Raw genomic sequence first — 14,155 nt, forward strand, 5'->3', positions numbered from 1 at the left:
AACATTTATAATAGGGCTAAAGCCCTCTCACTTTTTTTGGTTATTGATAGAAAGATTACCGACAATTATACGAAAGATACTTTAAACAGTCAATCAATACATTGCCACTGAGGCAATAGTCTTAGGCAAACGTGAAGATGCCGAAACAGGAGTGGCCACAATTAGCCCTAACCCCAAGTTCACTTTAGCGAAAGAGAAACGAATAACCCTAATAACATCACCCAAGGTCCAAGTTGACCTCTCACTAGAATTAAAGGTTTTCTACAAATAAAAGATAAAGTATTCTTAAAAGATCATCACCCAATGAAGACCCTATTGGTAAAAAGAGACAAGTTTAAATACTATCGATTCCACTGAATTACAGTCACGACACAAAGGATTGTCACTACTTGAAAGAGTAGATCAAGGAGTTGATCTGTTGGGGACACCTCAAATGGTTCGTCCAAAAGCGCTAAGAACCCTCACTAACCTTAGGGACCAATGGAGAGATAAATTAATGTCATAATTAGTAGACCTACCCCAAGGGGGATAACTCCTCGGATCATAAGGCTTATGCAGGAGCTACCATTACAAAGTACTCAAGGACAAAGAACTACCCGGAGATAACCTTTAAGGGGGGAAAGTCGAAGTACTTCAACCCAAATTATCATGATGCTTTGGTGGTTTATATAAGGATGATCAATGCTCGATTGAAGAGAGTCACAATTGATACAAAGACAAGTCTTACTCTAAAATAATACTGACTAAATTTATGATGGTGGATATCCCTTTGGTGCACAACGTGATCATACCCTAAACCACACTAAACAAACTGAGGGTGGTGGTGTTGCCCTATCACATGATGATAAAATTTTCGATAAGAGAGAGGTCAGAACTTGTCGCCTCAAAACGATAAAAAGGATTGTGCTATCAAGGACATCTTACATTATAAATTTAAAGAAGTTATACCCTTAAGGCATCCCTTGGGGTCAGGTCGGGATGACTATATCTCAAGCATCAATCCTTGGTCTACTATGTCTTCTGTGCTAACTGTAAATAAGAAAAATATATTTTTAGGTTTAGGTGTTACAAGCTGAGAAAAAAAATTACATTACTTAAAAAGACTATACCAACTCAGCCGAGTCTCTATAATAAGAAACATGTCATGATAGGATATATAAGATAAAATATACCCAAAGCATATGAGTTAGAAAAACTCGATCCACGTAAGAAGAAACTCGCTACGATGAGAGGCATAAGATAAAATATGTCCGAGACGCATGAGTCGAGAAAACCTTATCTATGCAATAAAAGATTCATCACTATGGGAGGCTCAAAACAAAATGTAACCGAGACACATGAGTTGGGAAAACCCAACCCACATAATATGAAACCTACCATGGCGAGAGATACAATATTAAATGTGCTCAAGGCATGTGAGTCGAAAAACTTGACCTACGTAAAAAGAAATATGTCATGACAGAAGGCACAAGGAGAGAAGTGTACAAGATATGAGTCAAGAAAACCCGACCCGCATAAGAGTAAATACATTATGATAGAAGACATAAGAGAAAAAATGTTCGAAGTAAAGAGATGGAGCGTTAACCCACTTATTTACTCAAAGTGCATAGCCCACTACCTAATGTAACCCATCGGCTTAGAGGCTAAAAAAAAAAATGCAGGCACCTCGGACAAAGATGACCTCCCTCTACCCAAGGTGGGTCCCTCAACGATGAAAGGGGCAAGTCGATGATAGGGAGCTTCGTAGCATCCCTATTGTGGACCCATTGCCTGCATAACATGGTTCCCTCAATAACGAGTAGAAGAGGAGCCCACCTTAACACCTCCTATAGCATACCTTGACTCCTCTCACAACTCGCCTCGATGACAAGCAAAAGAAGAGGGGTAGGTCATCGATGGGGGGCTTCACAACATCCCTGTTGTGGGCTTGTTACCAGACGTGGGTCCCTTGAGGAGAAATAAAGGAGGAGCCCACATTGCACTATTTGCTGCCCACCTTAATTCCTCTCATAGCCTGCCTCGATGACGAGCAGAAAAAAGAGGGGCAAGTCAATGATGGATCGTCGCTAGTAGCGCCTCGCCTGCGGTCCTCATCGAGCCAAGGAAGTCAAGAAATTTGACGATGAGTAGAAAAAGAGAGGTAGGTCTATGATGGATCACCTCTAACAATGCTTGCACCCCTTGCCTACGATCCTCACTGAGCCAAGAAGGTCAGGAAACTCGACTTCCTCCTCCGCCTGAGGCGTGATGGTCAGTAAACTCATCCAAGTCAAACAGAGATGGGCCCACTCTGCTCCCTCGACAATGGGAGAGGTAGGTCGATGATGGATCATCGATTAATAATGCTCGCACCCCTCACCTGTGGTCATCATCAAGCCAGAAAGGTCGAAAAATTCGACCCCCTCCTTCGCTCAAAGTAAAGAGGTCAAGCACCTGACCCTCCCTTTTCGTCACTATCGAGCCACGAAGGTCAAGGAACCAACCCCTATCATTGTCGTCCTCCATGCTTGGAGGGTTGAGTTCACTTTGAACCCCTCTTGCGAGAGTCATCAAAGCACATCTTAGAGAAAAGATAAATGATAAGGAGAGCATCGCTAGTCAGTCTTCACCTGACACATGACCTTCACATGATATTTAAGGTGGAAGAAAAAGTCAAAGACTACCCTTCGCTTCTTTGCTCACGTGGATAGGGTCCAAGACAAGCAACTATAGGCTATATCCCTCCTACTATCCATGTAGATAAAAGGTCAAGAGAAAATTGTTAAGGTTGCCTCATCGGAATATTCTATATAATATTTTATTCTTTTATAACTAGGCATAAAAGTTCATCTTCAATACAAGAGAAGAGGGGGGATCACTTTCTGACCCCTCGTATTTGCACTCATCTACCTTAAGCTACTAACTTTGGAGTCAGAGAGATCAGGTCGAAAAACTTCTCTCGATCTCGATCTTCGTGTAGATAACACCTCAAGAGCTTGACGTTTTTACATTGAAGATACCCTAGACAATCCTACACATATATGTCCAAACCACATCGAATTGACCAGGACATCAACGACTTCTTCCCATAACAATCTATATAAAGAATCAATCTAATTTTTTAACTATAATATTTTTAAATAGATTTATAATATTTGTTAAAAATATTATAAATCTATTTAAGAACATTATAACTTATATGAAAATCTCTCTTTTATTTCTAAACTAATAAAAATAAAAATTTTATGTTTAATATATAAACTAGTTTTTATTGGATTTTTAAAAATTCATTTGCTTCAATTATAATATTCTTGAATATACTTATTCGGTGAAGGTATAAAAAACATAATTAGTATAGAAGTTCTAAAATCAGTAATGATAATTATTGAAAATTATATTTTTATATATAAGTTAGTTTTATATTTTATTTTGAGTTAATTTATCTCGATCGCAATGTCTTTAATAAATTTGCAATTCTTATTAGGAGATTCTATTAAAGAATTATAATATTTTTCAATAATAATTGGACAGGAAGCGTTATTGAAATAATTGAAGGAGGAGAGAGAGAGATAAAAGATAATAAAATGAAGGAGATGAATGAGAAAGGAGATTGAGGAGGAGGAATGAGATAAGGCAAAAGTGGCCGAGAAGAAGAGGAAGATAGAGATGGCGAAGACAACAAGAATAGGAGAAAAACTAGATTAGGAGAGCAGATAGAGATTGATAGGGAGGATGAGGAGAAAGAGTAGGAGGAGGTAAAATAATGAGGAGGAATCAGTTTAATCAAAAATAAATAAATTATGAATTATTTTTAATTTGAACATCATTAGATATAAAATGTGATGATATTTCTGTTCAAATTAGAAAAAATGGCACCCAAGTAAAACAGAATTAGGAGGGCATCATCTTTAAAAAACAAATAGTGGGTTTTTTTTTAATATATTATCCAAAAATAAAAGAGATTAACATATCCTCCACAAAATAAAAATAACAAATATAATCTTCCAACTTCTTTAAATTACTTAAATGTTCCTGTAAAACTGTTAAATCTTATATTGTGGATATATAAATGAGAATAAATTGTTAAAATAGTATAAATATCAATTATAATTTAATCTAAAATAAAATGCCAGTCTGCCAACGAAAATTTATTTATAAGCGCATTACATATAAAATCGGCTTGGCTCCGGTTTGGCTCCGGTTCATGGTTTCAGTAAAATTTCAAGAAACGGTTTTCCACCCTCCGACAACGTTCCACAAAAGACACCCGCCCTGTTTCTGGGAGGAGCGGTGGCCCCCTGTGGGACCTGGCTTCCGTCACGTTTGAGGTACGTGTGGCACCGTGTAGGATAAGTATTACCGCTATAGCTTTTGGTTTTATATAGACCCCAAAAAAGAACCGGCGGTTGACGACAGTATGTGTGCCGGTTCAGTTATAGACCGAACGAATTATATGTTTATAAATATTCTTCCGCGCCCTAAACCGGCCCATTCCGGTCGTCCTTTTATCTTCGGGGTTTGCCTTTTGCCCTTTACGTTTCGATGCCCTAATTCCTGACGAGCGACGCTACCCCGCGATCGCTCGCTCGCCCCCGAGATCACACCTTTGCAGTCGATATTACCTCTCCGTGGTGGCGAGCCCTCCATTGCCGTCGCTTGCCAAGTGGTGCCTGTCTTTCTAGTGCGATTACCTTGTGGTGCGTTTTCTTTTTCTCGATCTTTTTTCTTCTTACTCTAATCTGATATACTCGACATCATCAAACGTTATCGATTCAATGAGTCATTTGGGGTTTTGTAATTCCTGTGCCTCCAATTGATGGATCTCTTATTTTTTTGGTTGCCCTTTGGATGATTTGTTGATGCCGGAACGGCGCGAGTTCTGTGCTTGGAAATTTTGGTTAGCTACTCCAATTTTACTCAATATTAGTTTCTCAAATTTTTGTTTGGATGTTTGATAAATTATTTTGGTTTTAGATCGTTACAAAAGGAACAACTTTTAAAGTTCAAAACGACATTGCTGGCTTTTTGCCTTCTCTTCTGTATATCTATGTTGATTGGTGCTTCTATGTTGTTTAGCAGCCGCTATTCGATTGCAGAGAAGATACAATCTAGTAGGCCCACCGTACGTATTTCATAAATTCGCTTATCACCTTTGGTATTCATAGAATAACAGATCGCCTGCTGTCTTTCATCGATTAGCATTGCCGTGTTGTATCCAGAGAGTTCTGTGTCAGTTTGCATCAGCATCGGTGGATTGCATATGTTTATCTAAAGTATTATGAAACTTAATGATACATGTTGGCTTGGGAATCTATTACATTCGTGCAAGTTATTTAGGCTTTCTGGATCTTCTGGTAGGCAGCATTCATGGAGATTGATCTCCTAAGAAAGATCCTAAAAAGGAATATTTGATTGTTGCATTCCGGGACACACATGAGATACACAACTTATACATTTTTGCACTGGACTTATTGGTTGTTATTTTTTGTTTAGCTCACGCATAGGTTCTTTTATAGCTATCTTTTATATGAACTGAGATTCTGGGTACTGCATTTTTTAACTAATGAATTATAAGATGTTTGATTCCCTGCAAAATGGCTTTATATCAAAATGTTGAAGCTTCGATTTGGTGCCAATAAGAATATTGTTGCAATTTCAGATATCCTAAGTAGGAGGCATATTAATTAAAAAATTCTTGCAAAAGTCCTTAGAGCTGTGCATGCTCGAGGAGTTGAAAGTTTACTTGATTGTTTTGGATATGTGGGCCTAATTGTAAATTTATGGCCATGTATTATCTGAACATTAGCTCATTAGCTTTTTCCAAAATGTTAAATGACAATTCTTCAATCTTGACCTAGCTTTATATCTGTTTTTTTGGGTTCTAATACGTGAGACCTCACTAAATTTCTTTTTTCCTTTTAACAGATTCCATTCCTAGTAATGGCAAGTTACTCAGGGAGAGGTGGACCATCAAATGGCTCTGTTTATGTGTGTAAGTTGCCTCCTGGAACTGATGAGACTATGCTGGCCGAGTATTTTGGCACCATAGGGTTGCTAAAGGTATAGGTCTTGCCAGATATCCTTTTGAATCATCTTCCATTATTTTCAACTATTTGTTGTGTGTAACAGAGACACTGTTTTATGATTTCCATCTATAATTATATAATATGGCTGCTCAAAATTTGACAGAAGGATAAAAGGACTGGTCGACCAAAAATTTGGTTGTATAGGGATAAAACTACCAATGAACCTAAGGGCGATGCAACAGTTACATATGAGGACCCACATGCAGCTCTCGCTGCTGTTGAATGGTTCCACAACAAGGATTTTCACGGAGTTCCCATTGAAGTTTATATAGCAGAGTCAAAAACTAAAGACTCAATTGATAATTCAACTCAGCAGGATGGTTTTGAAGAAAATCCAATTATGGAAGTTGGAGGGCATGATGATCTGAATGGTGCCGGAGGTAGAGGTAGAGGTCGTGCTGGTGCATCAGGAAAATCATGGCAACAAGATGGAGACTGGATGTGTCCCAATACAAGGTCTGTGGTATGATATTGGTGAGCAACTCATTCTTGCACTATTAGATAATTTTTCTACTTTGAATATGTTCCAGATGATGCAACTTGTTTTATCATTCTTTCTTTTGCTGGCAGTTGTTCCAATGTGAACTTTGCATTCCGTGGTGTCTGTAACCGGTGTGGGACAGCTCGTCCTGCTGGTGTTGGTGGAACAGGTGCTGGTGGCGGTGGTCGAGGAAGGGGCCGAGGTAGTGGTGATGCTGGAGGAGTTGCCCGTTCTGTTGGTGGTCCCACAGGGCTTTTTGGTCCAAATGACTGGCCCTGTCCGATGTAAGTAACCTTTCTTGCTTTAGAAGTTAGTTTTGTCCCATTTGAAATGCTTTTTTATCACTTAATGTGGAGAGTATCTAATTTCTTGCTGAATAAAATTCAACTTTTTGATATGATTCATGGTGTTTGCTAGAACAAAATACCTTTTTATAGGCATAAAGTGATGTTCTGTTTTTCTTTTAGCAGCATAATTTTATAAAAAAAATTCTGTGAGAAACTCATTTGTTTATTGCAGCTATTTGTTAAGCTTAGTTTGACCCACTGGTTGTTTGCTTTAGCAAAGGATGTTACCACTTGACTTGGTTTGTCAGCATTCAGCAATGATATGTAATAAACTATTCCAGTAGCACTATAGTTATATGGATAGCATTTATCAATGATTTATTTTGACCCTTTCCAGATATTACACATTTCCTAGTGCCAAAAATAATCAAGGAATACGCCAGAGAATAGAAAACATATGCTTTTCCCCAAGCCCAAAACATTCCATTAGTTTCATTTAGTTATTTTACTGTTTGATTTCTTACTCTATGCACAGGGAAACTACATATTATGGCAATGTTTTTCTGTTCTTTTTTCTTTTACATCTTTTGAGGTTTTACCAGCTCTGATTTTTGCAGACTAGTAAGCTCTAATTATATTTAACACGCACACCCAACAGAAAGCAAATATGGGTTAGATATTCTTTGTTGCACCCTTTATGTTGGTCAACTGAATTCAACACATGAGAAGACATCTTTATTAACACTTCCCAGCTTAGAGAAATTTTTTTGTTGTGCATGATATGTCATAGTTGAAAGCTGTATCTTGTATGCACATACTGTATAGGGTGTTTGTTGCTTTTTTGGCTACAATGAAGTTATCATTGAAACCTTTTCATAGTATACTGTTCATTAATTTTTATATAGGTTACTGCTTGAGCAAGTGTTTTTTCCCTTCTACATAAGAAACATTAAACCCCTGCTAAATTGGAGCAAACGTCTCATATTGTTGGTTCACTGCTTGGAGATTATCACACTGTCCTGTTTACCATGCGAATAAATCATGAATCGATCAGTAGCACACTATGTTGTAGAAGACAACTCTTCTCTCTCTCTCTCTCTCTCTCTCTCACACACACACACACACACACATGCACATGCACACACACTCACACTGTTCATCAAACAGATACATACTCTGAAGGTTATAGATACTCTACATGTTTTGCCTCTCTCACTGATTTTCCGTGGCCGTCAACCTATCACTCAGTGAAGTGTTGTTTTATCTGACCCACTTACTATGTCATCATGACAAGGCTGATGTTCCATTGTTCAAATAAATGTTTCAGGTGTGGCAACATTAATTGGGCAAAGCGCACAAAGTGCAATATATGTAACACCAACAAGCCAGGTCACAATGAGGGTGGTGTGAGGTAATATGAATCATGCATAGAATGGCCATATTGTAAGAACATTTGAAACTTATTATTATGGATATTAAATTATTTTTACAATTTTTATGTCTATCTTTTACCCAACTGTTTAGCATGTTGGATAAGTTTATAAACTGAATTATTCCTTGTTTGATTTATGTTATAATTCTTCATACCATGTGCTTGCTAAGCATAACAGAACCGGAGTTGATAATGATAAGCATGCAAGCATTGTTTTTCAGTTTGGCTTTAGTTATGCTCCACTGATAGTAATAGTGACACATGGAGACAGTCATATTTTCTTCTGATGCCTGGGCATTTATGCCATGCTTATTTCTCGACCTGAATGTAGATGTTGTTGTAGCTTAATTGAGAACCACTTATGTAATTTTGTTGAAGCATTTTCTTGGTTCCATTGCTTTATTTGATAGAGGAGGCCGTGCTGGAGGTTACAAAGAACTTGACGAAGAAGAAATAGAAGAAACAAGGCGACGGAGAAGAGAAGCTGAAGAGGTTGATGAACCTGTAACTTTTGTTGGTGAATTTTCTTATCCTTTTTACATGTGTACAAATATTTCGTTTGTGTCCCGCAGGATGATGGAGAGATATATGATGAATTTGGAAACCTTAAAAAGAAATTTCGTGCAAAAACACAACAAGCTGAAGCTCGGCAAATGGTTCCTGGCTCTGGCCGTGCTGGATGGGAGGTTGAGGAGATAGGTAACTTACACCTTATTGACTATGTATCATTTATAATGTTATTTATTACTTTTTAAATATGTAAATAAATGTTAATGCATGCTATATGTGATACTGTTTAATTAAAATGCTTTGTTGACCGTCATATTGCATCTTATTTCTTGAAGATTTGGATGTATCAGCTTATTTTTATGATCTATCTATATCCATGCTTTGAAGATGTCTTTTTCCTTTTTTTGATCACTTTTATAAGGTGATATTTCTACTTTATGTGCTTGTTGTACATGTTTAAAGAATATTCGATTCTACAAAGTAGATGCTATAATATCTTTCAGTAACTTGTAATATGCTTCTTATGACTTGCGATACATTGAAGTACCAAGTTCTCAGAATGTAAATGTAAAGATTATATTTACTTTTATGTTGCTAAACGACGATGCTACATTCGGTCCTACATTTGCTAGAGTTGAAGAGACAAGACCTTTTGTAGAAGTAGGACTTTTGCTCATACATGTGTTTCAATACGATATTAACATATTTTAGCATTTGATGCTGATGGGGTTCTAGGAAAATAACAAATAGAAAACTGCAAAATCTGATGTGCTGGTTTGCATAATAATTTTACAATTTTATAATGACATTTGCAGGTGTCTCCGAGAGACACAGTGGAGAGAAAAGCAAAGACCGTTACAGAGATTTCAATGAACGGGAAAGCAGCAAGAACCGGGAAAGAGATGGTTCTGAGAGGGAGAGGGAGAGACGCAGGAGCCGAAGCAGAGAAAGGGAGAGGGAGCGTGAGAAGGAACGAGGGAGAGTCTCGGATCGAGATTATGGATATGAAAGAGGTCGGGAACGTGGTAGGGACCGCCACCGAGACTGGTAGTGCTTTTGCCAAGGCTAGGTTCGACTGCTGCGCATGCCTTTAGTATATTGAAACTGTTTTGTGTCATCTGTAGCTGGAAGCTTTGTTAAAAATTTCTTGCTTGAACATCCACTTTCTTCTTTCTGTTTCCCCCGCCCCCCCTTTTTTCATTTTACCAACTGATGACATCCTTTCATATCAACTTTTGAAGCAAATGTTTTGATTATTCTAGTGATTTGAGTGATGCTAGACTATTGCAAAATGCAGGCGCTGATAAAAAGCCAGCTTGTGAAAAGCTTTCTAGTTCTCGAATGTATCTACTGAAGGGTAGTTTAACATTCAGGAGATTGATGTTCCATATGTATAAACCTGCATTGTTCTTACCTTTAACATATGCTGTTGTCTTCAGGGTGACTACATTTTGATCAATGTCACTGATGCATATGGTAGTTCGCACTGCAGCTGCAGACTTGATGCAATTTAACATTAGTTCCTTTGCATGTCAGCTCAACTTGCAGAGGGCACTTGGTAAACCCCAAATCAGCAGAGCAGCGGCAAATCTCCCCAGAGGAGGATCTGAATCAAGAGAATTGAACTTGGCGATTAGTATGAAATCATTTTTGGTAACTCCTGAACTTACCATGGGATGACAATGCTTTTCATTTTTTCCTTACAGTTTGATTAAGAAATAAATTATTTTGTTGGCTAGAAAGAAAGTCCATTCGCCTACTACGTTGATAAACATTGTCATTTAGAGGATGTGTCATTGATGAGGGGATGTCCAAGACAATCGGATAGAGTCTTACGATAAAGACAAGCAGTGCATGTTGTTTTTTAGTTAGATATCAAGAGAATATATGTCCCTTCAATAGGGTTATTTTGGTGTAGTTAAGACGTTTGGAGGGCAAAAAGGCAGACATGAGTTAGGCAATGGAATCCAATCATAGGATGTTTGCTTGCCCAAGACAAGTCATAGTTTCTTTGCTGCTTGTTCTCTTTTCTGTGATGGCACATACGAACTTTAGATTGTTATCCAAGTGTACCAAATTGAACTTTCTTCCCCCCAGTATGCCTGAAAGATTACTGGTGTTGTCAGTTCACTTGAAAGAGACCTTCCTTGTAAACTGGCATTTCATCTTGTCCTGCGTTTGTTTCATTTTGTGGGTTAATATTTTGTTTATGTTAAGCTTGCCATAAACATGGACTGCACTATGTACATGGGACGTATATTCTTCTGGATACCAAACTAGATAAGTCTTGATGAGTCCAAAACAAAGTGGTCAAAAGGTAAAAGAAGGATCAAGGCCAAGAGACTGGTCAGCTAAGAAAAGGTCGTTCCTTGGACTCAGGCAATGGGGTCCTGATAACAGTAACATTGATTACACCAATGCAGGCAATGTGGGATGTGTTTTAGGTCGAGACAGTTGATGACAAGGGTGAGGAGTTTGGAAGAACAAATGTTTTCATCTTATTAGGGGATGCAGAAACATCTTGTTTCTTTAGGATCACAGAAACCCAACATATGTCAGAGTAGTGTGGCAGCACAACTTAATGATCTGGAGGAACTTATCTGTTGAGAACCAAGAGGGAGACAAAGGCAACATAATAATAGGAGCCTGTTGGATCTTGTTTGTTGCTTCAGCATCTAATATGTTTGAATCCCTGTCCCCTAATTAAGACAAGCTCGGGAGTTAGGACATTGCTTTCCACAGGACATGTTGTTTTATAGGTGACGGTCCAGTATTAATGATGTGGGTGTGGTGAGAGACCTGAAAGATAAAAGACTGAAGACAGACGTAGATGAAGAATGCATGACAAAAGATTAGTTTAGTAAGAGGAGCCATGCTACGTAGAAAAGGAAGTAATCTTATGCTTGGGTAGAAGACAAACGGAGCCGAAGGCAAAGACAAATCCTGCATATGTTAATCATTTGCATGAAGCACTTAGCAGTGCAATAGGCCAAAGCTATTTTATGTTCATCAATTATAGAACTATAAGATGCACTAAGGATGGGTCAGAGGGCTTTGTCGAAAAGAGAACAAAGGTGATGTGTTGGCTTGGGTAATAAATAAGAAGAAGATCCATGAGTGGACACCAACATCCCAAGGCAAGGCAGTCTTCCCAGTGGAGATAATGATACAAGTAAAGAAGGTAGTAGAATCCTCTTTAGTGTTGAATGCAAAGTTGGCTTTATCCAAGTGATTTCTGCTAGTGATTGAGTAATTATCAGACAGATTAATGGAGGCTGTCATGATTGTGCTGGTGATTATTATTATTGCCCAGTTTTTTTTTGTTCCTGCTCGTTATTGCTCCAATGCTGATGAATTTTGTGGCATCTAATGAGGCAAGTTTTTAGACAAACTAATGTTATTTTTTTATGTGGTGTTAGAGTGGGTAATGATGCTTTTTCATGTGATATCATTAAACAATGAGCAAGTGGACGACTAGTGTTGTTTAAGATAAAAAGGGATATATAGTGCTGACAATGGCAATGGAGAACTTAACAGCCGTCTCAGTACTGCGTTAAAGGATAAATAAGTTCCTTCTTTTGGGGGTGTGGATAATGTGTGGGATATCTGTTAGTTTAATTTGAATTAATTTCTTACGAATTATTTGAACTCGAACTCTGTTCAGTAATTATTTCTTACAACAAAATCTGAGTACTAAAAATCGCACATTTATCAGAGAGAGAGAGAAAAGAAGCTTTTTTTGTGTTTTTGGCCTTCTTGAGATATAGGAACGCTAAATTCGAACAAAGTAGTGATCGCTTATCGCACGGATTTTAAAGCATTTCAGTGGTCTGGTAGTGCTGCGGAGCAGATTAAGAAGGGCGGGGAGGCGATGGCCATGCGCTCCTCGCGATGGAACCTGGTTTGCTTCGCAATGAAGGCCTCCACCGCACGCCGGAACTCCTCCGCGTCTTCCGCCTGCACCTCCTCTTCGGATGCCTCCGTTGTTGTCGGTGGAAACATGTCCCTTTTCCGGCCTGCCACCACCGTCTCTGCCCGACGAAGCTCGGGCGGTGGCCCGCGCCGCCGCTCCATCCTCTGTGAACGGCTCTTCCGGAATGCTCGTGACTCGACGCACACCGCCTTGTCCTCGTACACCACCACCTCCTCCTCCTGTGGCGGCGGAAGAGAGAAGGAGAACCGGAGGCCGCGGCTCTCGAGGAACTCGTCGAAGAGGTCGCCGACGCCCGCGGAGGAGGATGAGGAGGAGGAGGAGGCAGAAGAAGTGGTGGTGGCTGAGGAGGAGGAGGGAGAGGGGGATAGGTGGCCGGACTTGGCGAATAGGAGGAGGACGATGGCGTTGCCGAGGAGGAAGACGAAGCGGGGGCTCAGGAGGACCGCGGCGAGTCGGCGGAGGAAGTCGGCGGAGAGGCGGGCGGCTGCCGGAAGGCGGGCGGATAACCAGGAGAAGAGGAGGAGGCCAGCGACGGCCTCGAGGTAGCGGAGCAGCGTCCCGATCTTTTGGAGGCGACGGTACCGCCGCATCGCGGTCTCCTTCTCCGCCTGGATCGCGTCCATTCCCGGATCGGACGGTCCAGAATCAATCACGACGAGCAGAACCTCCTCAGAAGCGGAGTAAGCCCTGTATGAGTGAGCTCTTCGGGAAAGCGAAGCTCGACGGGCCGTCTTATAGGGATGAGTGGCCTTTTGCCATGTCACCACAATATATATATATATATATATATATATATATATATATATATATATATATATATATATATATATATATATATATATATATATGATTGAAGAAAATATTTAATTTTATCGAAAACATAATTAATTTACTATTATTTTAGACAAGATTTTAATTTATGAAAACAACCGATTAGGGGTGCAATTAAAAATAAATTAAGTTCTAATAAAGAGTCAAAGATGAATCTACTCCAACATTATTGCATGCGACCCATTTAAAATGGACAAACTACTCGTTGCTCAAACAGCTCACACCACACACATCAAGCTTCATATACTTTAGACAGAATGATAACTACGTATTCAAAAAAAAAAAAAATATATATATATATATATATATATTATTTTTTTTCTTATTTTCATCAACAATATTTTACACATCTCTGATAAAAATGATACGATGCTTTTTCAACATCGACATAAATGAGATCCTATCAAAATTAAACATCAATAAGTTTAATTTAATATTGGGTGAGTTTATTATGTTCGATTGACCCAAAGCTGGATTCCAGTGCCTCTCATCGGTGAAACGAGTTGGAGTAGCTTGTACATTTCATAGACTTGAGCCACAATTTATGATTCCGGAATAGCTTTATGTGAGAAGCAATCATTTTATGTATCAGGCCAAGTAGAGAATTATCTTTTG

The 14,155-nt window shown here is 39.0% G+C and overlaps 2 protein-coding genes across 7 annotated transcripts; one reads left to right on the forward strand and one right to left on the reverse strand.

Moving 5' to 3' along the window:
• Nucleotides 1-4,480: 4,480 nt before the first annotated feature.
• Nucleotides 4,481-10,036, forward strand: LOC103989211 (transcription initiation factor TFIID subunit 15). Of its 6 annotated transcripts, none has more exons than XM_018826895.2 (9): nt 4,481-4,676; nt 5,059-5,101; nt 5,905-6,039; nt 6,169-6,521; nt 6,636-6,830; nt 8,161-8,244; nt 8,676-8,757; nt 8,838-8,964; nt 9,591-10,036. In XM_018826895.2, the coding sequence occupies exons 3-9, from the start codon at nt 5,920-5,922 to the stop codon at nt 9,824-9,826; spliced, it is 1,197 nt and encodes a 398-aa protein (XP_018682440.2). In that variant the 5' UTR covers nt 4,481-4,676; nt 5,059-5,101; nt 5,905-5,919; the 3' UTR covers nt 9,827-10,036. The 6 variants fall into 6 exon arrangements, with proteins under 6 accessions (XP_018682440.2, XP_009406286.2, XP_064970136.1 ...); XM_065114064.1 differs by lacking the exon at nt 4,481-4,676 and adding an exon at nt 4,735-4,876 and having other exon boundaries at nt 5,056-5,101; nt 6,382-6,521; XM_065114061.1 differs by lacking the exon at nt 4,481-4,676 and adding an exon at nt 4,756-4,876 and having other exon boundaries at nt 5,056-5,101.
• Nucleotides 10,037-12,408: 2,372 nt separating this feature from the next.
• Nucleotides 12,409-13,430, reverse strand: LOC135613648 (uncharacterized). The gene has a single exon (XM_065110679.1). It carries the CDS (start codon nt 13,330-13,332, stop codon nt 12,598-12,600), a length of 735 nt encoding a protein of 244 aa, XP_064966751.1. The 5' UTR covers nt 13,333-13,430; the 3' UTR covers nt 12,409-12,597.
• Nucleotides 13,431-14,155: the final 725 nt, after the last annotated feature.

This window comes from Musa acuminata, chromosome BXJ2-6 (genome assembly GCF_036884655.1).
Source record: "Musa acuminata AAA Group cultivar baxijiao chromosome BXJ2-6, Cavendish_Baxijiao_AAA, whole genome shotgun sequence".
NCBI classification, from domain to species: domain Eukaryota; kingdom Viridiplantae; phylum Streptophyta; class Magnoliopsida; order Zingiberales; family Musaceae; genus Musa; species Musa acuminata.

What these genes read in the sequence shown, in the direction of transcription:
- LOC135613648 (XM_065110679.1), bottom strand. Translation starts at nt 13,332, where the DNA reads ATGGACGCGATCCAGGCGGAGAAGGAGACCGCGATGCGGCGGTACCGT.
- LOC103989211 (XM_065114061.1), top strand. Translation starts at nt 4,839, where the DNA reads ATGCCGGAACGGCGCGAGTTCTGTGCTTGGAAATTTTG. An exon ending in TTCTGTGCTTGGAAATTTTG is followed by an intron (nt 4,877 to 5,055) that starts GTTAGCTACTCC and finishes TATGTTGTTTAG; the next exon opens with CAGCCGCTATTCGATTGCAG. An exon ending in ATGGGAGGTTGAGGAGATAG is followed by an intron (nt 8,965 to 9,590) that starts GTAACTTACACC and finishes TGACATTTGCAG; the next exon opens with GTGTCTCCGAGAGACACAGT.